Here is a 25,406-nt window from a genome sequence, read left to right as displayed (position 1 = left end):
GGAAATTAAAGCATAGGGTTCCCACTAGGGCTGCACGATTATGACAAAAATCACATTTATCGATTATTTCTCATGATATTGCAATTGTGATTATTCATTTCAATTAATAGAATTTAGTGTGGGGCAATTGCTTGCCTTATTCTTTATGTGTAGGCTTCACGTTCAAAACAAGCTATACTGTTCCTTAATTGCTTAATTATTTTAATTGCATGGAAAACAAAAGTGTTATTCAAACTTTGAATAAATTAAACACAGAAAGTGAGCATTACTGATATGCCTTTAGAATAATCTACAAACGTTTGACTTTGCTTTCATATATACAATGGACCATAACATTTTGACACAATGGGAGTAGATCTACATGGAGTGATGTAATTGACACTTTACAAGATTAGTTAAAGAACTATTCTGGGTTCAATACAAGTTAAGCTCATTTGACAGCATTTGTGCCATAATGCCAAAAATAATTTCGACTCGTCCCTCCTTTTCTAAAAAAGAAAATAAAAAATCTGGGTTACAGTGGAAGTGAATGGGGCCAATTTGTGGAGGGTTTAAAGACAGAAATATAAAGCGTATGGTTTTATAAAAGCACTTACTTGTTTGTGTGAGTGCTTTTATCTATACTGTGGTAATCAATAATATGCCACAAATGCTGTTAATTGAGCTTAACTTCTATTTAACCCAGGATATTCCATTAATTGCGGCATCTGTAATTGTAAGAACATTTTTAATTGTGCAGCCCTAGTTCCCACAATCATGAAAAACCTGGAAATATCAAGGAATTATAAAATTTGATATCCAATCCTGGATTTGTAGATTTTATTTACTAATTTATTAAAAAGAAAATTCTATAATAATTCTAATTTTTCAAATGTTTAATTGTTCATTGACTAGACATTTCTCCTTTGTGAGTGCAATAAAATTCTTATAATTTTTTTTAATCCTTAGACTCCGGTCTGGAAATGTCATGGGCTAGTCAGGAAATTCACCGGTCATAAGGTGTGGGAACCTTGAAGGAATTATAACTATTATTATTATATAGTACTTACTGTGTTATAGGCTACTATCATGCTCTCTAAGTTTGGACTTTAGCAGCATAAAATGCATCACAATTTGTAAGAATCATGAAAAATTCCCATCTGGTTTCTGTAAGCAAATCAATTAAATAATAAAAATCCATATTCACAAACAAAATGAAGAATTACCATCATGTTCAAATAAGAAAAACGTCTAGCTAGCAGTAGGTTTTATATCAACAGCATCTACATTATATTTGAATTCATAATTTGAACCTATTTATACCCACAGGGCCATAGATTGTTTGATTTTGATAAAATATTTTTTTACAAACATTAAAACAGTATCAGCAATATCATATTTAAAACAGCCCATCAATGATGCACAATTGCTGCACAATTCAATTTAAAAATAAATATAATCTAACGTATACTTAAAACAATCCATATTGGATTGAAAAACTAGTGCAATACATGTGCATCTCCAGCGCAGATGAACGACTGTATGATGTTCAGTGTGACGGAGGAGGTCACGTGCGTATATTACCGGAGGAAATTGTTTCAGTCGCTGCTGCTCTCCTCAGTGGAAAATCCTAGACCGGTTGGCACATTTCTGATCCACTTCAACATTATCGACCTTGTAAAACTGACATCGCCGGTGTTTAAATGCGCCAAGGACTCATTTTAGATGGTAGCCCAGTTCTTTACATAGGTACACGATGCCGAGCTTTATCAGATTATTATAAAAATTTACACAGGTACAGAGCTAGCAGGTTAGCTGGTTCAAAGCGCCAGGCTGCTGGCGTTAACAGGCACTGCCACTAAGACTTCAAGGAAGCCGCTTCACCATTCCTCGTATCTCGGATCGGGAACAAATCCAGCTGTTTTTCAAAAAAAAAAAAAATTGTTTTTTGCGGGACGCGTTCTCCTCTTTTGGTGTTTTGGCGAGCATGGAGCTGTTTCAAGCTAAAGATCATTATATTCTCCAGAGCGGAGATAACGCGCTGTGGTGCAACAGGACAGATGGATCTATGACCGTGAGACCTGGTAATGATTACATTTCAACTCCATCATTTAAATGTACAGTGGTCGTTCAAAATGATAGACGCGGCGTCACGAATAGAACAGAACGCAGGTGTCTCGATTACAATGTTACATTTTCACTGGCTAAACTGTTGTCATTCCACGCGCACAGTTCCTGAACACGAGCTTCAAAACATAGACTGAGAGGAGTGATTTGTGCTGGGGAGATATGAAAATTATTAGCCTAAGCTGTGGATGTTAAACAGATGGACATGTCTGTTTCTCATCTGAAAGATGCACAGACATTCTCATCTCTTTGCTGTTTTGTGTTTTCATTGCCTTACTTTCACAACAGCGGTTTGTGGATGACATAATTGTCAGTGGATTCCTCCGATGATGTTTTGGCAAAATGTCGTCCCATAAATACATTTATCTATTATTTCTAACACCCAATGCTTGACACATGCAGATAGGGGATCAGTACATTTTGGTCAAGGGCGTTTAGATGTCAGCTGAGAATTTCGTTCATTTAATAACGAAATGTTAGCCAAGCCGTTTGTGTGTATCTGATAATAATAATAATAATAATAATAATAATAATAATAATAATAATGTTTAATCCGTTTATGTGGGTCACATGTGAACATTTTGCTGTCACGTGTGATGTCAAAATGGGAGAAAACTGTCTATGATCAAATATTATTATTAATTTAAGAAAAGAAAACTGCCTGATTGGGCAGAAACATAAAAGAGTAGGCTATACACTGATCAGCCCCCCCCCAGCAGATCAGTAGTTACAGAAATACTCAAATCAGCCCATCTGGCACCAACAATCATGCCATGCCCCAAATCGCTGAGATCACATTTTTCCCCATTCTGATGATTGATGTGAAGATTAACTAAAGCTCCTGACCGTATCTGCATGGTTTAAGCACTGCACTGCTTCCACACGACTGGCTATTTAGATAATCGCTGGATGAGTGTTGGTGCCAGATGGGCTGGTTTGAGTATTTCTGTTTTCAAACAAAACTGTCTCTAGAATTTACTCAGAATGGTGCCAAAAAACATCCAGTGAGTGGCAGTTCTGTGGACAGAAATGCCTTGTTGATGAGAGAGGTCAACTGAGAATGGTCAGACCTGTTCAAACTGATAACCTCTCTGGCACTGATTTGGCGGCATGAGGGGGACACAAAATTAGTCAGGTGGTTTTAATGTTGTGGCTGTTGTGGATTGGTATATATAATTAACATGATATATTCACAACATAAACTCTGATCAGTGATTTGGCCTATTTTTTTTAAAAACTGGGCACTATCTAATTCCCTCACACATCACACAAGTGAAAAAAAAAACAGTTAAATGGTGATGGTTAAAGTCAGGGGTCATGTGACTGCTTCTGGAGAAAGTGGTAGGTGTGTAAGGGCAGCGCAAAGCAGTGCTAGATGGCTGTGGTGGAGGTGAGGGTTTGGTCGAGCGCCTGTCTGGGGGAGAGAGAAAATGGAAAGGACATCCACGTGAGATGAATTGCTACTAATTACCGTTTCTATGTTCACTGTGAGACGGGGAGATAAAAGGTGACCCAGTCCACAGAGAGTGCAGAGGGAGTTGCACACCAGATACAGCATTTCTGTATTATAGAGTGCTGTGCTGCAAAGCAGACTTGTTTTGAGTGTGAGCTTTGAAGCCATTTCTGTTATTTTGTTAATAAAACCTGACTCACGTGGAAACCGGTTCCCGCTTCCTCTTTATCTGCCATACAAACGAACCTTTATTACACTAGCAAATGGTATAAGATGCCCTGTTCTCTGCCTAGGTAATATACCAACAAGGTGCTTGGTACAGACACCCCACTCTCTTTAACCTTAGGCCATGTGGGAATTTCTCCCATGAATGCATTATATTCCTTACTTAGGCCTTTAAAGGAAATTACTTGTATTTATGTTTTTTAAACATTTTTAAATGTGTCACTCAGATGTTTTTTGCAAATCTTTTTACAAAATGGCCTTCCACAGCAGACATTTTCATTGTTATACAGTACCAATGCCTTTCTTATGGAAAGCATTATGCTTTTGTTCATCTCATTTTCCAGTTCTACCACACCTTTGAATGTCTACCGATCCACACCCCTCCCTGAGCCTGCCTGTCTCTTGTCCTTTAGGACTTCTAAAACTAGATGGACAGTTGGTCCTTCACTTTTATCTGGAAGAATGTAGCCTGTGAAGATTTGAATGAGGTCTAGCTGTTCTTTACCACGTGTTTAGCCAGGCTGATCGGGTTAAGGTTGCACTGCTGTTCCATTATTTAACTGGAAAAGGGTTTCCACTGTATGCATGATGCATAGATAGTCTCAGCTCATTTGAAAGAATTCCTTTTAATATGTGTAATGCTTCACTTGGCAGCATGTCATGGTGATGTTATTTCACAGTGGTACTTAATAGTTTGTTTATAATTCAGAGTATAGTCATTTACTCACTCTCATGCCATCCCAGATATGTATAACTTCTGCTGAACACAAACAAAGATTTTAGGAGAATATTTTAACTCTATAATGCAAGTGAATGGATACCAAAATGTTAAAGCTCCAAAAGCATATAAAACAGCATAGAAGTAATCCAGTGGTTAAATCCATGCCTTCAGAACCAATATGCTAGATGTCGGTGAGAAACAGGTCAATATTTAAGTCCTTTTTTTACTATAAATCTCCACTTTAACTTTTAGTTTCTTCTTCTTTTGTTTTTGGTGATTCACATTCTTAATGCATATCATCACCTACTAGGCAGGGAGGAGAATTTATAGTAAAAAAATGACTTAAATATTCAGGTGTTTCTCACCCACGCCTATCAAATTGCTTCTGAAGATATAGATTTTACCACAATAGAATTATGGATTACTTTTCTGCCTTTAGTGTGCTTTTTGGAGCTTCACCATTTTTTACTTGTTTTTATTTTTATGATAAACAACTTTGGTACTGTGTTGGGTAATGGTTGGTACTACTTGATGTCCAATGTAAAATCTGGGTCCAGAAGCCAAACCAGTTGAGGACCACCCAGCTAGATTCTATTGTGTAATGTGTACAGTGACAGAAGTCTTCTTTTGTTATTTTATTTATTTGTATATAATCACCCTTACTGGGATTGTTTGGTGAAGAAGTAAAAGTTGAAGTGACTCATGTCAAACAAATGCCCTTCGTCATCAATGGATTCCTGCTTGTCATTAAGGAAATTTTCTTTTTCTTAAACAACATAAATTGCAGGGATAGAAGCTCTAAAATGGCTCAAGATCACAACATGCAGAACTGTGCAAGGCTTTGGTCTCAGTATCTTAGTGATATAACTACTCCTACCTGAAAATAGACCTGCATCCTTTGAGTTACCAGTTCAGATTCTTAAGAATTGGACTATCACCTCCACTGGTTTTCTGCATTAATTCCTCTACAAATCGAAAACCCTATTAAACACAATTAGGAACTGAAAAAGTTGTTGATAGCTCTTCAGTTAAAAAGTGACTTCTTTTCATCCTTTATTTAGCAACTGACCTGCTGTTGGCCTGGAACCCTGTCTGTTTGGGACTTGTGGAGGGTGTTATTGGAAAAATACAGCTTCATGCTGGTAAGTCACTGGTATATTAGTGAATAAAGGATGAGAGTAAATTTGTAATTGATCTTAATGATCATAATAAATTCAGTGTCTCTTGGACTAAGATAAGTCTTAGCATGTTAATCTCTCTGATATCCCATTTACAAGATAATTAAATAGAAGATGTGCTTATATCTGCTTTAATTGAGCTTGTAGAAGGAAGCAACTGGATACCAGAGACTCATAATGATTAACATAATGAAAGGCAGCTCCAGCTAGCACCAGAAATGTCAGTTTAATTTGGTTCACCATTATTTTGAAACTGCTAAATTAATTGCAGTGTGTTGTTACCCAGCCCAGCTGTATCACCAGACAAAACATCTGAACCTCATAGCATTTCAAAGACAACATAGCATATAAATGTAGCTAATATACTAACCAATAGAGAGAAATATTACATTTGGATAGGAGAAGGTATTTAAACATGAAAAAAATGACACATGTAATTTCAAAAAGATGTACTCTTGTACTCGCCCTTACAGAAAAGTAGTGCGGCGATACCATGTACAGTGAAAATATAAGATGGTGATACTATGGTTCTTTGAGATATACCATGGTACTAAATTGTGTATTTACAGAATTCACCGTAATACATTTTTAAGCTAAACAAAACAGAAATACCATGGTACTTTTTTGTAAACCTGTAATACTAGTGAGGGTGAATTGAAGGGTCATGATTTCTTGACCCTGTATATATAGGTTAGAATTATAAAAAGGTCTTGAGTAATTGTTTGCATAGAAGTAAAATGATGGCATACACCATACTTTCATTTCTTCATTCAGTGGATGAATTAAGAAGTGATGCCTCTGTGCTTTGTTAACAGGTTGACTTTATTTGGTATTTGATGCATCAGTGTGGGTCTCTTTTCTTTTTTAGTGTGAGAAAAGCAATACTTTTATTAAGTGTTTAGTGCTGACATCTCTATGTATGTATATAGTAAAATCATTGGTTGGTCTTTCATACTTGATTGCTGTATTTTCTTTTCTTATGCAGTTACAAAGGAAGACTACACAGATAAATGAGACATATCAGGACTCTGTAGCTATGTACTGTACATACCTTATGTTGTAACATTATCTGGTGGGCAAACCTGATATTTCCTTCTGTACGTACAAAGAGCCTAGGCTTTTCTCATTAAATTTTCCACCCAAACATTGAGTTGCCTGCTGCAGGGAGGGCTTTAATCTGTTTATTTAGTTTTGAGTTGTCAGTGAAAGTATGACTTTGCACTGCACCTCAATGTAAATATCTGTGAAGTCATTGTTATAAGAATATTTGCCATTAGAATTAATCATCAGCTTGGGCCTCCATTCCTGTTAGAGCAGGGAAATCTGCTGTCATAACCTGAGGTGTGTCTGGACTGGAACTCTGCACTAATAACACACTCCTTCCCCCTTTTGGGCAGATCTTCCTTTGGGCCTGATTCTGATTTGCCAGAAAGCACTGGTGGGCCAGTTGCCAGGAGACCACAACGTGTACAAGATCACCAAGATAGCAGTCATTCCACTCTCTGAGGATGAACCACAAGATCTGGAATTAGAGGTGGATAAGTCTCACTTGGAGTAATAGCTTTCATGCTTTATGAAATTCAGCCAGAGGAAAAAAAGTCAAATTGGACAAACATCATCCCTGCTGGATTTAATTGAACTATATTGCAGTTAGGGCCGGGGCAATATACTGTTGCTAAAAAAAATATCCCATTATATATCATACATTTCCTTATATCTTTATTTATATTTTTAAGCCTTTTGATTATATTCAATGTTTATGTATTTGCTCTAAATGACATTAAATGGTGTTTATTTTCTTTCTAATCAGCAACCGTCATTTCAACCAAACAGCCATTGTAGCCAAGTAGATTCAAAATGTTAAACGCAAGACATAAAATACAGTTAAAATCTGGTAAAAAATAAACAAGTAATAAAACAGTCTTTAGGGAACTTAATGTGTAAATAAAATATCATGTTAAAATCATTGTGATATTTGCATTGTTGCTTTATTTTATATCTGCAACAAAATCACTGTGAATATATTATAAATATTGGATCACTCATCCCAACTGACTGAGCTCTGATTCTATACTACATTTCGGAGTATAGAATGAAACCAAACCCATGAAAGTAAAACTTAGATACACTAGTGCGTTAATCTTCTTTACATTTCATAATATAGATGTCTTGCTCTAACATTTGAACAGTTATTTATTGTCATTATTCCTCATAGAATTTTCTGGACAGTCTTCCCAAATTCCCAATTGTTAGTGTGCAAAGATGCTTAGGCCAATGGCAACCCATTAGATATTTTAGCCCTCTAGTGTAGTGAATGGTTGACATACACTGCCTGGCCAAAACAAAAGTTGCCGTTTGGATATAAATAAGCAAATACATAAGAGCCTACGATTGGATAATTATTGCAGTGATTTTTGTATTTATTTATTTTTGTATCCCCTTTTCTCCCAATTTGGAATGCCCAATTCCCACTACTTAGTAGGTCCTCGTGGTGGCACGGTTACTCACCTTAATCCGGGTGGCAGAGGACAAGTCTCAGTTGCCTTCACTTCTGAGACAGTCCGTCCATGCATCTTATCACGTGGCTCGTTGCTACTCTCTGCGATCTTCGCACTACTTAACACGCACACCATTGAGAGTTAGAACCACTAATCGCAACCACGAGGAGGTTACCCCATGTGACTCTACCATCCCTAGCAACCTGGTAAATTTGGTTGCTTAGGAGAACTGGCTGGAGTCAATCAGCACACCCTGGATTCAAACTCACGACTCCAAGGGTGGTTAAAAGGTTAAAAAATTATTCTATTTATTGCGATACATCAAAATATCATTGTCAGATTTAGCTTTTAATTTCAATTAATTTGAGTATAGTTCAGTTATAATGTCCATTTTGCTTACATACAGTATGAAATAAATTATCTTTCAGCTAATGCTGTTATTCATTATATAGGAGACCTTTTTTTAATTAAGGACATTTAAAAAAAAGAGAAATTCCATCGTTTTGGTGACATTTTAGCCATGTAATAGTCCATGTATTACATCAATGAATATGTTGTATTGAAATTGCAAATATGATAATGCATATATACAGTATATTGTTACATGTTTATTGTTTACAAGACTAATTTGTACTATTTACAATTATTTACTTAGATTTGTAGAACAAGTGCTAAAATGGTCTCTTTAAGACCTTTGGTAGTGTTTGTTTGGAAGAATGGCTTCCTTACAGCATTCATACTATGTGTGATTACAATTAAATATTTATTTGATTGTTTTTGATAAATAACTGACTGTAGAGAACAGAAAGGATTTTAAAAGAGACATTATTTAACAACAAATAGTTTGCTTGGATCTAGTCTTTGGACTCACATCACACAGAAAGAGACAAAGCTTTTACTCTCAGCACATAGTGAAAAGATCTCTGTGCTGAACTTCACCACTCAAACACTGATGAGTGAAATCAAAAAAATTACAAGTCAGTGACTAATCACAGTCATTAATTTGTAGGAGGTATTTATGCACATCTTATTGTTGGGGATTGCAGATAGATAGAAAGAGGGATCTTGGCATTTTAAGAATCGTACAAATGAAGATTAAGTAGAAAATCAATATTTTTGCCTGGCCCTAGATTCAAATGCATGAGAAATCCAACATGTCTGTGAGCGAAACCGTGAATCCTGCAGGAACAGTTTTTCTCTTTAGTGCCTCAGAAGCGTCTCTGACTGCACTGAAAATATAACGATACATGGATCTAAGTATCGATACAATATTGTGAGAAAAATATCACAATATATCTATTTTTGATTGTATCGACATCACCCTACTTGTTAGTGTGACTAATCGGAAAAAAAGACTTCAGTGTGCTAGGGAGCTTAAAGATTGGACTGTGGAGCAATGGAAAAAGGTCATGTGTTCAGGTGAGTCCAGATTTACACTTATCCAAAGCGATGGGTGTGTCGGGGTAAGAAGGGAATCACATGAAGCAATGCACCTCTCATGCATAGTGCCCACTGTACAATCCTCTGGCAGCATTATGATCTGAGGTTTCTTCAATTGGTCAGGTCTAGGCTTAGCAATGTTATGCAGCAATAAAATGAAGTCAACTGACTACATGAATGTACTGAATGACCAGGTTATCCCATCAATGGATTTTTTCTTCCCTGATGGCATCGGCATATTCCAGGACAACAATGCCAAGATTCATCATGCTCAAATTGTGAAAGAGTTGTTCAGGGAGCATGAGGAATCATTTTCATACATTAATTGACCACCACAGAGTCCTGACCTTAACCCAATCTTAACCCAGTCTTTGGAATGTGCTGGAGAAGATTTTACGGAGTGATTTGACACTCCCGTCATCAATACAAGATCTCAGCCAAAAATTAATGCAACTTTGGACAGAAATAAATGATGTGAAGTTGCATAAGGTTGTCCAAACAATGCCAAGGCGAAGGCATGCAGTAATCAAAGCTAAAGGCGGTCCTATTAAATATTAGAGTATGCTACCTTTTCTTTGGCCAAGCAGTGTACAATTAGTTGAAGAGTAGTCGTGTGTGTTTCTAAGGCGTTCCAGAGGAAGCAAGATGATTCTGAGGAGTCAGTCTCCCAGGAGAGCCCTCTTGAATTGAAAGGAAAATGTAAGTGAAACAGTCAGAGTCATAATTGCCCTTGTTTAACTTGTATAGCAGCTTTCCTGGGTAGTTTGAATCTAGTCGATATTTCTGTTTATGTGTGCATGAACCTGCACTGGCATCAACTGGACAGTTTTAGTATGCGTCTTTGCACCCTTTTTGTTTTAATTGGACCAATTAAAATACAGCATTTTCTGATGGCTTTTACAAAGAGAAGCAGGTTCTTAGAAGGATTTACATTTTCTACATCTGTCTCACCTTCAGTTCCAGGAAAAAGTATATTAAACCTTTACCATGTATTTCTGCATTAATTGGTCATAAAATTTGAAGTCACAACAATAGACAAACACTGTCTGCTTAAAGGAATATTTCAACCCAAAATTTTCTTTCTTCTGCTGAATGTAAATAAGATTTTCTGAAGAATATCAGCTCTTTGTCCATACAATGCAAGTGAATGGTGGCCAGAAATTTTGAAGGTCCAAAAAGAACATAAAGGCAGCATAAAAGTAATACATTTGTCTCCATTGGTTAAATCCATATGTTCAGAAGCAATATGATCAGTGTGGGTGAGAAACAGATCAATATTTAAGTCCTTTGTTTACTATAAATCTCCACTTCTTTTGTTTTTGGCGACTCACATTCTTTGTGCATATCACCACCTACTGGGCAGGGTGGGGAATTTATAGAATGTGACTTAATTTTTGTTGTGACTTAATTCAAGATCAGATGCAGAAATACACAATAAATTCCTAAACTGCCTATAAAAATAAACCTTATTTGCTTCATCACTAATGATAGCAAATAATTCTGTCAGCAACACACTCTATTGTATTTGCAATAATTCAACTCATTCTCTTTCAGCTTTGTAAAAAGCATCATTTTGGAATCAACAAACCTGAGAAAATCACCCAGTCACCGGATGAGTCAAAGTTCCTGCTCAAGACGTTGAGTCAGATCAAATCTAATGTTGCCGTGCCCATCAAGAAAAAGGTTGATGATTGATGAAGGATCATTTCAATTAATCAAAATTAACTTGGCATTTGTCATTATCTTCACTTTGTTTGTTCACTCCCATCCAGTATACCCCTGCCTTTCAGGTGAAAGAAAATAAAGAGAAGGAGCGTCTGGAGAGGCGGCTGCTTGATGAGCTCTATAAGATATTCATGGACTCTGATTCATTTTACTATAGTCTGACCTATGACCTTACCAATACAGTCCAGCGACAAGGAGCATTAGGCAACACAGATTTGCCCCTCTGGAAAAAGGTGAGACCCTCCAAGTGTTTTGAAGTAAAACATTAAATAGTAATTATTTTTGCTTTGTGATTTCCAAACAGTGATTTATTTATTGTTTAAGACTAAATTGAGAATATCTTTAAGAAATCACATGCATGGCCATGTTTAAGGTGGGGGTTAGGGGGGCATTGCCCCTCTAGATTTCCCTTGTGCCCCCCCTGTCGGACAAGTCGGGACAGAAAAAGAAAACTTATTGCCCACCCTAAAGGTCACCCACACTGTTTTTGTTTTTGTTTTTTTGGCGTACAAAGCCAGTGAAGACAATGGAATAGCAAGATGTTTTGCCTTTGCACTATTTTGTGGTATTCTGTCTTTTTATCTCATCAGATTCAATTTAGACAAACTCTCAACTCAATATCATAAAATATATAGTGTTTTTTTATTTGCCATGGTACTGTGTATTTTAATTTACATTTAGTCAGTAAACAGATGCTTTTATCCAAAGCGTCATACAAATGACAAGCATAGCAAACAATTTGCCATACTAAAGTCAACAATATCTGCAGTATTGAACTGCCAAGTTCTCAATGTGTATGTTTATACAGCCCATCACATACAGCATAGCGGTGTATGAAACACTGATGTTAGCGTCATGTTTGTGATGATGTTGCTAACACTTTTGCACTCATCCCACACATACAGGATACACAGGTATAGATACGTTTCACTTACCCTTTCTTTAAGAATACACTATTTATAAATATAATTCTAAACTGCAAGCTGTGCATTTCATTATACAAAGTTAATGCAAAAACAATGAATTAGGCAAAAAGTCCATAAATAATGAAAATTGATAAAACTCAGATTGATCACCAAGTGTTCTGTCTTGTAGGTGGATGATAGATTCTTCTGGAACAAACACATGATCAAAGACCTTATCGACTTGCAGGTACAAATGCATCCCTATATTTTAAATAGTTTATTTTCAAAAATGTAAACCAGCCCTGCAGATCCATGAAATGAGATGTCCTGTTTCACAGGTGCCTCAGGTGGACTTTTGGGTGATTCCTATCATCCAAGGCTTTGTGCAGGTGGAGGAGCTTGTGGTAAACTACAACGAGAGCTCTGATGAAGAGAAGAGCAGCCCGGATACGCCTCTGCAGGTACCCACCTGTGTTGATGATATTCACCCACGTTTTACCGTGGCCCTCATATCCAGACGAAGCCGTCACCGTGCAGGTACAGTACACATAAAACAGTGGTTCGCAACAAAGTACCCTCTGATTTGTTTTCATTAGCTTTGAGCCTAAGCATAAGGACTGTAACATGCCATGCACATAATGCCATATTTTAATTAATATGTTGTTCCTGCAGTTGCACATCTGTGGAAGGAGCCTATTAGAACAGCTTATAAAAACATACACCATAATATTATATTTAGAAAGGATTACAATGTAACTCCACAAGTTAATATGCAAATTTCAAACAAATAAATGACAAATATTGCAAACTTCTCCTGACTTTTTAGAAGCATTTGGAACAGACTTGCTACATTATCAATTGACTAAAGTAAAATTGAGTGCTGAATATAATTGTTCTGAGTAAAACAGGCCACTTTTAAAGCTTGCCATTATAAAATTGTCTTTGTGGTCAAATAGAATAATACTGTATTTTGCCTTTCATATCTTGCATTCGTACATACTTATTTAACCTTTATTGTCCCCTGTGAGGGAAATTTATTCTGCAGCAGTGAAATACTACACATATATAGAAAAAAGCTATACAAATACAAATTACACTTAAAGCATATAATAAATATTAAAAGAATAAAATCAACAGGACATCAGCTGGAAATCATCATTACAGCCTGAAACCTTGATATGAAGGCTAAAGCAGAGAAATAGCATATGGTACATGTTTGCTTTCCTAAGCTCCTGCATAGTAAATAAATCAGTCAGCCTGGGTAGATTAACTCCTTCAATTTTCTTTTTTTAACTTTTAGAGAAGCAAACTAATAAATTGTTGAAAATTGTAGACACGATTCAATGAAGGCCCCGTAAAAAGCAGTTATCAATGTCCCGTCAATATGAAATTTCCTCAAACAAGAGAGTCATTGCGGACTCATTTTGTACCCTCTCTCTGTGTTCATCTCAAAATGTTATTTGTTGTCTTATAGTACCTAAATACTTAAAGCTTTACACAGTTTCAACACAATTATGCCAGAAATCAATGCACATATATTTGTTCTTTTTTTTGACAATGCACATATCATACATTTTTCCAGCATTCAGGCATAGACCTGCCTCCCGACACAACTTAAATATACTCAACAACAGTCTGTGAACTTTCTCCTCACCAACCTACAAACTCACTATTACTGTGTTGTCAGCATACTTCAAGATACACCAGTCAGCCACAACATTTAAACTACCTGACTAATATTGACCAAAACAGTGCCAACCCGCATCTCATAATAGCATTCTGTGATGTTATTTGTCTCACCACAATTGTAAAGAGAGTTAATCTGAGTTACCATAGACTTAGTTGGTTCGAACCAGTCTGGCCATTCTCTGCTGACCTCTCTCAGCAACAATGCATTTCCATCAAACCAGCCCATCTGGCACCAACAATCATGTCACGGTCCAAATCTTGGAGATACATTATTTTCCCCATGCTGATGTGAACATTAACTGAAGCTCCTGATCCATATCTGCAGGATTTTATGCACTGCACTGCTGCCACATGACTGGCTGATTAGATAATCGCATGGATGATTGTTGGTGGTTGGTGCCAGATGGGCTGGTTTTAGTATTTCTGTAACTGCTGATCTCCTGGGATTTTCATGCACAACAGTCTCTAGAATTTACTCCGAATGGTGCCAAAAACAAAAAACATCCAGTGAGCAGCAGTTCTATGGATGACAACGCCCTGTTGATGAGAGAGAGAGATCAACAGAGAATGGCCAGACTGGTTAAACTGACAAAGTCTACGGTAACTAAGAATACCGTACTTTACAATTGTGGTGAGAAGAATAACATCTTAGAATGCTACTCTGAGATGCGGGTTGACATTGTTTTGTCTGCACAAAGGGGACCTACACAATATTAGGCAGGTGGTTTTAATGTTGTGGCTGATCGGTATATACCGATTCTCAAATTGACTATGACATTCATCGGTGTAAAGAATATAAAGGAGCGGAGAACGTACACACCACTGAAAGAGCCAATTGATGTAGTTATTGGACCTGACACACTATTGTTAACCCCAACTCTGGAAATGTTTGTGAGGAAATCAAATATCCAAGCTGCCATGCTGGAGTTTACACCATAACACTCTTTGAGCTTGTTTACCAACAAACTCAGCTTAATTGTGTTTAAAGCTGAAGAGAAGTCTACAAATAATAATCTTTCATGATTACCGCTTGCCTCCAGATGTTTGTATAACAAATCAAGTAAGGTTAGGGTTGCATCCTGAACACCTCTATAATTCTATAGGCAAACAGTATCGGGTCCAGTAAGTTGTTTGTTTTTTCTATTAAATTATATTTTATAATTTTTTCACATGTCTTCATAACAAGAAGTCAGGGTCTAAAGTCTTCCAAAGTCTCGGAGCATAATGAGTGTTGATCGACCAATTAGAAATAAAGGTAAAAATTGTAAAGGTAAAAAACCTACCATCAATTCCATCTGGAACCGGACTTGTTTAGTTTTGCACTTTATAACACACTCATCCTTAAAACAAATTGCTATTAGACTACCATCCTGTATAAGGTGTTAGAAACTACATTATCCATACTATGATTCTGCTTCTCAAATCTAGTATAGAATTTATTAAATTCCTCTGCAAGAACACCATCTGACTTAACCACTACTTCCACTCATATCAGTCGACTCTTAAAATGAGCAGAAATCACACAATCCCTAAGTAAGAGAGTCTGATTTATAAACTTGTGAATAAATCAGAAATGAGAAAACAACAACATTGAAATAAATTATATAAATAGGAAATATCAAAAATGTACATTTATTGTTTTTAATTATTTTATCACAGTTTGAGAACCACTGACATAAGAGAATAAAGTAAATATAATCTACTCAGTGTACATTCAAAGGGATTTGTTTTTTGGTAATATTATCATGTGCTTTCCACTAAAGGAATGCGCTACAAACGGAGGGGGGTGGACACAGATGGACATGTGGCCAACTATGTGGAGACCGAGCAGCTAATTCATGTTCATAGTCACACACTGTCCTTTGTACAGACACGAGGCTCCGTCCCTGTGTTTTGGAGCCAAGCTGGATACCGCTACAACCCCAGACCTCGGATAGAGAAAGGTGGGGCATATCTGTGTTATCAATTTCTGACTAATAATAAGGAAGATTCCTGAGAAATGCAAGCTTGTAGTACCACCTGTTTACTCCAGAGGGCAGTAAGTGAAACTTCAGCATTGTGGCAACGTGCAGTTTATACAGTGAAGAAAACAACCATCCAGCATACAGAACAACTCAAACATGCGTTACGTTCTAGCGTTCAAAATACTTGGGAGCGCAAATCCGAACTAAGTGATCTCAAGATGTGTTCCAAGTATTCAACTATATTTAACTTGACACAATGACCTAAAAACTTTATGTTTATGAAGCAACGCACGTGAGATACTACACAAACATGTACATTGACGGGTCCATAAACAAGCCCTCATAATATATCTTGAACTGATTGACAAATTCTCTTGTGAAATAGATTGCTGTGAACTGTGTGCCAGTGATTGACTTATGATCAATAATATGGTAAACAATACATAATAATCTAAAGCCTCTATTTGTATTGTCTTATTAATGATGAACTCTTCTGCCACAAGAATGTAATGCATTTTAATTATCTGATCTTATATATATATTTTATTATATATATATATATATATATATATAATTATTAAATATTTAAAAAGATAACTATGTATTTATATATGTGATTAATTAATCGGGACACCATGTAATTAATTCGATAACAAATTTTAATTAATTGACAGCCCTAGAAATTACACAAATAATCCGGTTTAAAAGTTGACATTCCCTTGGCTCCTAATATCATGTTTTTCCTTCTTGAGCATCAGTGACTGGTTTCACCATTTTGATAATGTCAATGACAATTTATTTATAAAACACAATTAAAAACAACAGACTGTTGACCAATATGCTGTACAATAATCAAGTATAAAACACTGTATAAGGAAAATACCAATGAACATACAACAATAAAACATGTAAAATACTAATAATTAACTAAACTCTATTGGACCAAATGCCACAGCAGAAATATGAGTTCTCAGCTGTGATTTAAATATGTATAAAGAAGGGGCATTTCTTATGTACAAGGGTAAGCTATTCCAGTGTTTTGGGGCGGCTACTGTCAATTTTTTGCTTTAACCTGGTCATGGGAACAATCAAAGTTCTCAGTTCAGAGGACCTAAGAGACCTTGTGGGATTATGTAGCTGCAGTAGATTAGAAAGGTAATATGGGGCTAAACCATTCAGTGATTTAAAAACAAATAATAAGAGCTTAAAATCTATTCTGTAGTGCACCAGCAGGCAATGGATAGAGATCAAGATGGGGGAGATATGATCTTGCTTGCGTGTACCCATCAGGAGCCTAGCATTCTGAACCATTAACAGACGAAACAGTGATGACTGACGGACTCCTATGTAAAGAAAATGACAGTAGTCCAGTTGTGTGGAAACAAAGGCATGAATCGCTCTCTCAAAATCAATAAAAGTAAGAAAAGGCTTAACTTTGGCCAGTAATCTTAAATGAAAAAAAAGCTAGATTTGTCAACTGAGTTAATCCGTTGGTCAAATTTAAGAGTGTTATCAAACAGTACATCTAGGTTCTTCACAACTGGTTTACAAAAAGTGGCGAAAGGGCCCAGATTTGAGGAATCAAGGATGTCTGAGCCCCAAAACAAATAATCTCCATTTTACTTTCATTTAGATTTAGAAAGTTCATAGAGATCAATGCTTTAATATCATCCAGGCAGGCCAGTAAGGATTCTACATCACTCTTTTTTTTCTCTTTGAGAAATTTTTTCTCAGTGGCAGATCAATTTGCATGTCATCCACATAACAATGAAAAGAGATACCGTGTTTATCAAAAATGGACCCTAAGGGAAGCATATACAATGGGAAAAAAAGTAGGACCAAGGATGGACTCTTGGGGAACCCCACAAGTGAGGAGGGCACAAAAGGATGAGACTTGACTAAAGTTAACTGAAAAACTTCTATTGGACAAGTACGATTTAAACAATTTGAGATCAGTTCCTTGGATACCTACAGACAGCTCGAGGTGGGAGAAGGATACCACCATCTATGGTATCAAATGCTGCACTGATGCAATTGACTGAGAACAAATTTCTCAAGAACCTTAGAAAAGAAAGGCAGTTTCGAAATCAGTATAAAGTTCATGTAAACTGTTGGGTCCATATTAGGTTCTTTAAGAGTAGGCTGTACCACAGCATGTTTAAAATATGCCGGCAAAGACCCAGTTACTATACTAGGCCCAAAAGTATCAAAAACTTGTTTGAAAAACCTATATGGAATAAATGTAATTTGGACAGTTTGAAGGATTCAAGTCATCTACCATTTCAGCCAGAAAAGAAATAGTTACAGTCTCAAACTGGTTAAAAGCAGCAGGACATATAAAAGGAACAGAAGGATCCTGAGCTGGAGATGAATGATCTAATATTATTAATCCTATGAACAAAACATTGAGGATCTTGCAGATTCTGAAAGGGGTATGTAAACCAATGAGAAAATGTTATGTAAGCTTATGTGCAGAACTGTAAAATGTTTAACATTTAAATGTTAAATGTTGCAGGAGAGAGGGAAATGATGCCTTACTTTGCCTCTCACTTTGAGCAGCAAGTTGAGATTTACAAAAAATTGGTAAGTGTTTTATAGCAATTTCAAGTAGTTTAAAATGCAAATAGAAGTAATTAATGCTGAGGTTTTCAGTAATATAGAGTAATTATGTCATCAGGTCATCATTAATTTAGTGGACCTAAATGGACGTGAGAAGATTATTGGAGATACGTTCCTCAAACAAGTGCTGCTGTACAATAATCCCAATCTAACATATGTTTCATTTGACTTCCATGAGCACTGGTAAGAAACTAAACTCTATGTACAGAAAATAAAAGTGATTTCTAGTTTAACACATTGAGTACGTGTTAATAATACACATTTACATAACACAATTAATAATGACTTATAAATAAAAATATTTTTTGGGAGTGTGCAATTCCTGGATAGCATCATGAAATCTAATTTAACATTTGGATGTAAATTACCTTTTACATCCATATGGTAATCTGAAATTTCATGTTGGATGAAAGATGACCACCTCCAACTCAAGCCCAGCAGTTCATCATAAATTTACCATTCAACTAGACTCGTCAACAGTCACACCATCCAGGACAGCCAGAAATCTTGGGGTTGTGTTTGATGACCAGTTGAACTTCACGGACCACATCGCAAGAACTGCTTGATCATTCAGATTTGCTCTGTATAACATTAGGAAGATCAGACCCTTCATATTTGAGCATGCTACACAACTCCTTGTCCAGGCTTTTGTTATATCTAGACTGGTCTACTGCAATGCTCTTCTGGCAGGACTTCCTGCATGTACAGTCAAACCTTTGAAATGTATCCAGAACGTGGCGGCACGATTGGTCTTCAACGAGCTCAAGAGAGCCTGCATCAAGTCTCTCTTCATCGAGCTGCACTGTTTGCCAATGGTTCGCATCAAGTTCAAGACATTGATGCTTGGTTACAGAACAACTGGCTCTGCACCCCTTATCTACACTTGCTACTTTGTCTATGTGCCCTCAAGTATCTTACGATGAGCGGGTAAGCCTTGTGGTGCCATCTCAAAGAGCCACAAAATCACTTTCTCGAAGTTTCACTTCAACTGTTCCTCACTGGTGAAATGGCCTGCCAAATTCCACCCGAGCAGCTACTTCTCTTGCCACCTTCAAGAATCTAAAGACGCATCCTTTGTGAGCACTTGATTCAAGAACTGTCTTCTTTCTTCTTATACAAAAAAAAAAAAAACTCTTACCTTCCTTTCCACTTGTGCTTCTCTGAGCAATTTGCTAATTACAGTACTTAGGTTTACAGTCCATTTTCAACATGTTTTCATGCAGGTTTTAGCTTCTGTTATGAAGTGTGAATGCTTTAACCCATTACATGATCTAAATAAATATGTGCCATGCATACTGTGTGAAATAAGCCATATGGTGAAATCTTATTAATCCTGAAACAAATGTCACAAAATAATTTTATATTTGAGCAAATGTTTTGAAGGATAATATAGACGATTTCTGCAAACTGGACTATAAAACAGTCTCTTTCTGTCAGGTCTCAGTTAGAGAACAAACAGATTTTCTTTATCTCTTCCCAGTCGAGGGATGAAGTTTGAGAATGTGCAGACTCTCACTGATGCCATCTCTGACATCATCACAGACATGAGATGGGCCTGGTGAGTCGTTTTTTTTTTCTCCAGCGTTGGCTTTCTTTCAATGTCATTTCAACAGCAGATTTATTATAGTCCATCTATTTTGTTTGGCAAATAGGGTGGACCAAGCAGGAGTCATCTGCCAACAGGAGGGCATCTTCCGTGTTAATTGCATGGATTGCCTGGATAGAACTAATGTGGTGCAGGCTGCTATCGCCCGTGTCGTCATGGAGCAGCAGGTATGGAAGTTCACCTTTGAGCTTGGAATACATTCCACAGATAAACTCAAACATAAAACCTAAGCAAATTTTAAGTCATCATTCTTTTGTGGAACACAAATAGAGATGTTAGGCAGAACGTTAGCCTCAGTCACTGTTCACATAGATTGCATCTTTTTGCCATACAATGACTGTGAATAGGGACTGACAAACATCTAACATCAAAGAAAGTCCAATGGTTTGTAAGGCGAGTAAATAATGACAGAATTTTCATTTTTGAGTGAACTGTCCCTTTAAAATAAATGATAAATGTAAATAAACCTTTGGATTCTAAAAGCACTGCCATACTGCACCCACAGAATAGTGTAGTGACTTGGTTACATTCAGCTGTTCCAGGTATGCCAGTACATTATAAAAGCCTTTTGATCTTTTTGGTTCCAGCTGAAAAAGCTTGGTGTAATGCCACCCGAGCAGCCACTACCCCTCAAGTGTTACAGGATCTATCAGGTGATGTGGGCCAACAATGGAGACACCATTAGCCGTCAGTATGCTGGCACAGCTGCCCTAAAGGTAAATTGATAGATCGTCTGCCCTTGATTTAATGCTGACATTGATTTATCTTTCAGCAGTGTCAACAGCATACAGTATTTAGCCTACTTGATAAGTCAGTTTATCCTTTGACTTCACTTTGGAAATAACTCACAGATCTCAGTGTGGGTGCTTTTGCTTAAAAAGCTATATACTCAATTATCTTTTGATTTTGAAGTCTTTATTAAAGGCTTCTATTTATTTGAGCAATCAATTATCTTTTGGTTATTTTGTAATATAAAGATAAAGCCTTTTGATGTGTGTAATCTGTTGTGTAGGGTGATTTCACACGAACAGGAGAGCGAAAATTGGCTGGGGTGATGAAGGATGGTGTGAACTCAGCTAATCGTTACTATCTGAACCGCTTCAGAGATGCCTACAGACAGGCCGTCATTGGTGAGAATGATGTTATTTGACTCGTTACATATTCAGTTGACTCCATATTATCATACAATAGGTCATCTTGTATTTATCTGTACCTTATCATTCATGTATCTCTGCTTCTCCCAGACCTCATGATGGGACTTCCAGTTACGGAAGACCTGTACTCCATCTTCAGCAAAGAGAAGGAGCATGAGGAGAAGGAGAGCCAAAGAGGAGCTCAGGAGCAGGTCAACCTTCTGCTGCAGACATACATGCAGCTGCTGCTGCCTGAAGATGAGAAGTTCCATGGTGGGTGGGCCCTTATCGACTGTGATCCAAGGTGAGAGCACTCCACATGTCACCATTATTTAGCAATGCTTTATACTCATTTTAAGCACATTGTTTGTAAAGCACAATACTTCAAAACAAGCAGTTTTGTAAGTGTAACTTACAAACATAATCCTTATTATTGAGCATGATAACAAAAATAAAAAATGACAATCTCAAGATATGTGTGAAATACCTTTGAATGCAATTCCATTACATTTTTCATTGTCCATCTTGTTTTTATATGCCACAAATGTAATTGTACTATTCTTGAGCAAAGCCTCTTTTTCAAGGTTTTGAATGTTCATTATGCCATTTTCTCTACTCTTGTAGTCTAATAGATGCCACGCACAAAGATGTTGATGTTCTTCTTCTGCTGTCCAACTGTGCATATTATGTAGCCTAGTAAGTGCATTTTCTCAATGTTGCTGATTAAAAGAGTACAAATCCTTTCCTTGACATTAGTTTAGTAACATCATACCACTTTGTTGTTGCTATTTAGCTATGACGAGGAAGCAGACAAAGTAAACCAGTACCAGAGACTCCGTTTAGAAGGTCTTGAAAGGATTGAAATTGGTAAAAACATATATATAAACTTGTGAGCCTTATCAGGCTGAATTTCTGTCCTATAAAATAAAGTATTATGCTGTGATTGATTAATATCATGACAGCTATTGCCAATATTGGTCTTTTTAGGTCCAGAACCTACTCTGTTTGGAAAGCCTAAGTACTGCTGTATGCGACTGCACTATAAGAATGGGGAGATAAGCGGTTACTTCCACACACTTAGAGCTGTCACGCGGAATGCAGAGGATGATGGAAAAGGTAGGGTCTTGTGCATCCTTTGTAGTGTCTGTAGTGGTTTATTCTCTACTGAATTAAAAAAAATAATAAAACAGCATAGCTGGTCACTGAATGCTGGTGTTCCAACAAGACTTTTTATCTTATTAACCAGTTTTGTTTTTTACCAGCTAAACATGGCTATGCAGGTCCACCAGCATCAAATATGCACCAACCAGCCAAGACCAGCATGAAAATTGCATGCTGGTTAAGATGATCTTTTTAGCAGAGTTGCATAATTCTAAGTTGGTTAAGTTGATACAAGATAACTTGGCTCAGTCTCTGCTGGCACAACTTGAAGGGTGTTCCTGTTAAATTATTGATCCTTTCCTCTACACTTGTTGGATTGTTTGCATTTCAGACACACTCCAGTGCATTGCTGAAATGCTTCGAATTACAAAGCAAGCTATGGGGCTTGATGTCCAGGTCGTTGAGAAGAAATTAGAGAGGTAAAAAACTTTATGGGTTGATGGATTGCTTCAAAGAACTTTATGGTTATTATCTGATTTAATGCTACAAATTGTGCTGTATAATTGATTGTTGATGAACCTCGCTTTGTCTCAGGAGACACAGTAAACCACATGAGGATATAATGGGAATACAAGGAAAAGCCGTGGACCAAGTCCTTGGGTCTGGTTTGGCTCAAGGCAAAAGCTTCCTTTTGAATAAGTTCTCAACGCTAAACCAGAAAGTTAAGCAGACAAAGACCAACGTCTACATCGGAAACTTCAAGCCTTTAGGGAGACTAGGGACCTTCTCAAAGCCTGAGGTGAAAGTGAACTTCCTAAAGCCCAACTTGCATGTGAACCTCTGGAAATCCGACAGCAGTTTAGAGACTTCTGATAGTAATACTGGTTTGGCAGCCCTGAAAGACCTTAATGACAAACATTCTGAAGAGATCTCCTCTGATTCGGATTCCTACAACTCAGATGTGCATCCATGCTCAGGATCTCGGGAAAATGTAGACTATGTGCTTCCTAGCTGTGGAATTGTAGCATCTGCACCGCGACTTGGCAGTCGCTCACAATCTGTTAACAGCACTGAGCTTGTAGTCCCCTCTGTCATTCGAGTCACAGGCTGTGATAACAAGACTGCGGACACCTTGTCAGTTGGCCAAGATGACCAGTCTCCTGGTGCAGCCTCAGAGGCAGAAGAAGCCATTCTGATTGACTTTGGGACTCCTATCGATGCTTACTGCCACCAATTCATCCAGGATGCCAGTACCAAACCAATAGAGGTGTTTGAGGAAGTGGCAGTACCACACAAACAGCAAACACCTAAAGGGACCAAGGCCCCATCAGCTCCAGATGCAAGGCTAGATTCTTCACATTGTCAACCTCAGCTCCCTCGACCATCTCAGCTTGAGGTGGACTCCTCTGTTCCTGGAGGGAATCTCCTGACTGTCCAGCCTACAGGCTCTGCCACATCATGCGGGTCACAAAAGAGTCTGGAAGGCAACATAGGACCCTCCCCAGCAGACAGCAATGGAAGCCGTGTTGTGTCACCCTTTGCTAAGATCAGGAGCTCCATGGTCCAGGTTGCTAGTTTGACCCAGGCAGGACTTACCCAAGGAATAAATTTTGCTGTGGCAAAAGTTCAGAAAAGCCCAGAGCCAGATGCTGTCAATGAAACTCAAGAAAATGAATTGCGAGCAATGTTTACACAATGCCAGACTAGGATCATTCAGATATAGTGCTGTCAGCAGTTGTGTTTTTAGTGTTAGATTGTGACTTCCAGTACTGTAACGGTAGTATAAACTCATTAACTATTAACTTAATTAATATTAACATGCCACACTTCTAATTTCGCTTTCAGTTAATCAAACCAAAGTTTACAGCCAGTGTTGTAGTATGTAGTATATCTAAGGCCATGTCCACACCAAGACATTTTTAGGTTGAAAACCCATTGATTTTGTTAAATCTACTTCTCTTATATCCACAGAGACAGCATTTCTTTAAAAGTTCTCTTGTACCACGTACTTCGGAAAACTATGATATCAGGAAACAGAAAATTTAGTTTTCAACGGATGATGTATTTGTGTGGACATGGCCTAAGTTTAACCTGACTAATCCTAAACATCTATAGATTGCTGGTTTGCATGTTAAGAAAAGGATATCTCTGAGGTAGACTAAGGAAGGCAAGTTTAATTACATGTCAAAACCCAAGACCTAGATATCTCATGTGACCCCATTTGCGCAGTACACTTCTTTGAATTCACTGGCTGTTGTAGCTATAACTCAAACCTTTCGAACGTATAACCACATTTCAATATCTATCAGTGGGCAGCTTAATATTACACTTTAGAAAACTGGACCGTAAAGTTACATTGTTATGTGGATATCTTTGATGTGGTGTTTCATACCAAAATAGAACAAGAATAGTTGTGTAGGACCTATGGTCAAATTATATTATTCAAAATGTAAGTATTATATGCAAGTACTGTAGCAGTTACCTTCGAACTCTTCAATTAAGATGTTTATAGACGGAGTTATATTTACATACTCTTAAGTTCATTACCAATGGCTAATGGAAAAAGTTCACCTCCCATTTTTTAGGCTCAGTTTATGTAATCATGCAACTAATCAGTGAACACAGTCCGTTGGGAAACTTTTAATTCATAGGGTTGGTAAAGGACTAAAACAGTTAAATATTGTCAGAAGTTTGTTTTTGAGGTTATACAAAAGCTTGTCTTAAAATATTACTTTAATTTCAGATTTTCAGTTGTATGTGGTGCACTCATAAATGGCAAGAGCAAGCCTTCCCAGAATATTAAATGCAAGTTTCTGACAAGTCTACCTTCATATTACTGATATTTTCATTCAACTCATTCAGGATATATTTTTGTTTTGTCTGCAGTGTAGATAGTATGAATTTATGCCATGTCTTTAGATAATCATTTACAGATTCTCTCTGACCTGAAGGTCATTGTTACAAAAAGAGGGAAGTGATTCAGTTTAGATCATCGTTTGAGGCTGCCTTACCTCATATATTCTTGTTGCAAAAATAACATAAA

At 37.1% G+C, this 25,406-nt stretch overlaps 1 protein-coding gene across 2 annotated transcripts; it reads left to right on the top strand.

Annotated features, from left to right (window-relative positions):
• The first annotated feature begins 1,595 nt into the window (after nucleotides 1-1,595).
• Nucleotides 1,596-24,576, top strand: inpp5f (inositol polyphosphate-5-phosphatase F). Of its 2 annotated transcripts, none has more exons than XM_052151432.1 (20): nucleotides 1,596-2,063; nucleotides 5,567-5,647; nucleotides 7,081-7,217; nucleotides 11,176-11,304; nucleotides 11,412-11,579; nucleotides 12,442-12,498; nucleotides 12,590-12,788; nucleotides 15,704-15,883; nucleotides 18,420-18,487; nucleotides 18,582-18,706; nucleotides 20,004-20,081; nucleotides 20,176-20,296; nucleotides 20,717-20,845; nucleotides 21,142-21,259; nucleotides 21,374-21,566; nucleotides 21,887-21,958; nucleotides 22,056-22,129; nucleotides 22,250-22,378; nucleotides 22,755-22,842; nucleotides 22,958-24,576. In XM_052151432.1, the coding sequence occupies exons 1-20, from the start codon at nucleotides 1,967-1,969 to the stop codon at nucleotides 24,084-24,086; spliced, it is 3,372 nt and encodes a 1,123-aa protein (XP_052007392.1). In that variant the 5' UTR covers nucleotides 1,596-1,966; the 3' UTR covers nucleotides 24,087-24,576. The 2 variants fall into 2 exon arrangements, with proteins under 2 accessions (XP_052007392.1, XP_052007391.1); XM_052151431.1 differs by having other exon boundaries at nucleotides 11,394-11,579.
• The last annotated feature ends 830 nt before the right edge of the window (nucleotides 24,577-25,406 follow it).

The sequence above is a fragment of the Xyrauchen texanus genome, chromosome 20, assembly GCF_025860055.1.
Source record: "Xyrauchen texanus isolate HMW12.3.18 chromosome 20, RBS_HiC_50CHRs, whole genome shotgun sequence".
Classification (NCBI taxonomy): domain Eukaryota; kingdom Metazoa; phylum Chordata; class Actinopteri; order Cypriniformes; family Catostomidae; genus Xyrauchen; species Xyrauchen texanus.
This window is presented reverse-complemented; position numbering and strand designations above follow the sequence as displayed.

What these genes read in the sequence shown, in the direction of transcription:
- inpp5f (XM_052151431.1), top strand. Translation starts at nt 1,967, where the DNA reads ATGGAGCTGTTTCAAGCTAAAGATCATTATATTCTCCAGAGCGGAGAT. An exon ending in TTTGACTTCCATGAGCACTG is followed by an intron (nt 18,707 to 20,003) that starts GTAAGAAACTAA and finishes ATCTCTTCCCAG; the next exon opens with TCGAGGGATGAAGTTTGAGA. An exon ending in GTTGAGAAGAAATTAGAGAG is followed by an intron (nt 22,843 to 22,957) that starts GTAAAAAACTTT and finishes GCTTTGTCTCAG; the next exon opens with GAGACACAGTAAACCACATG.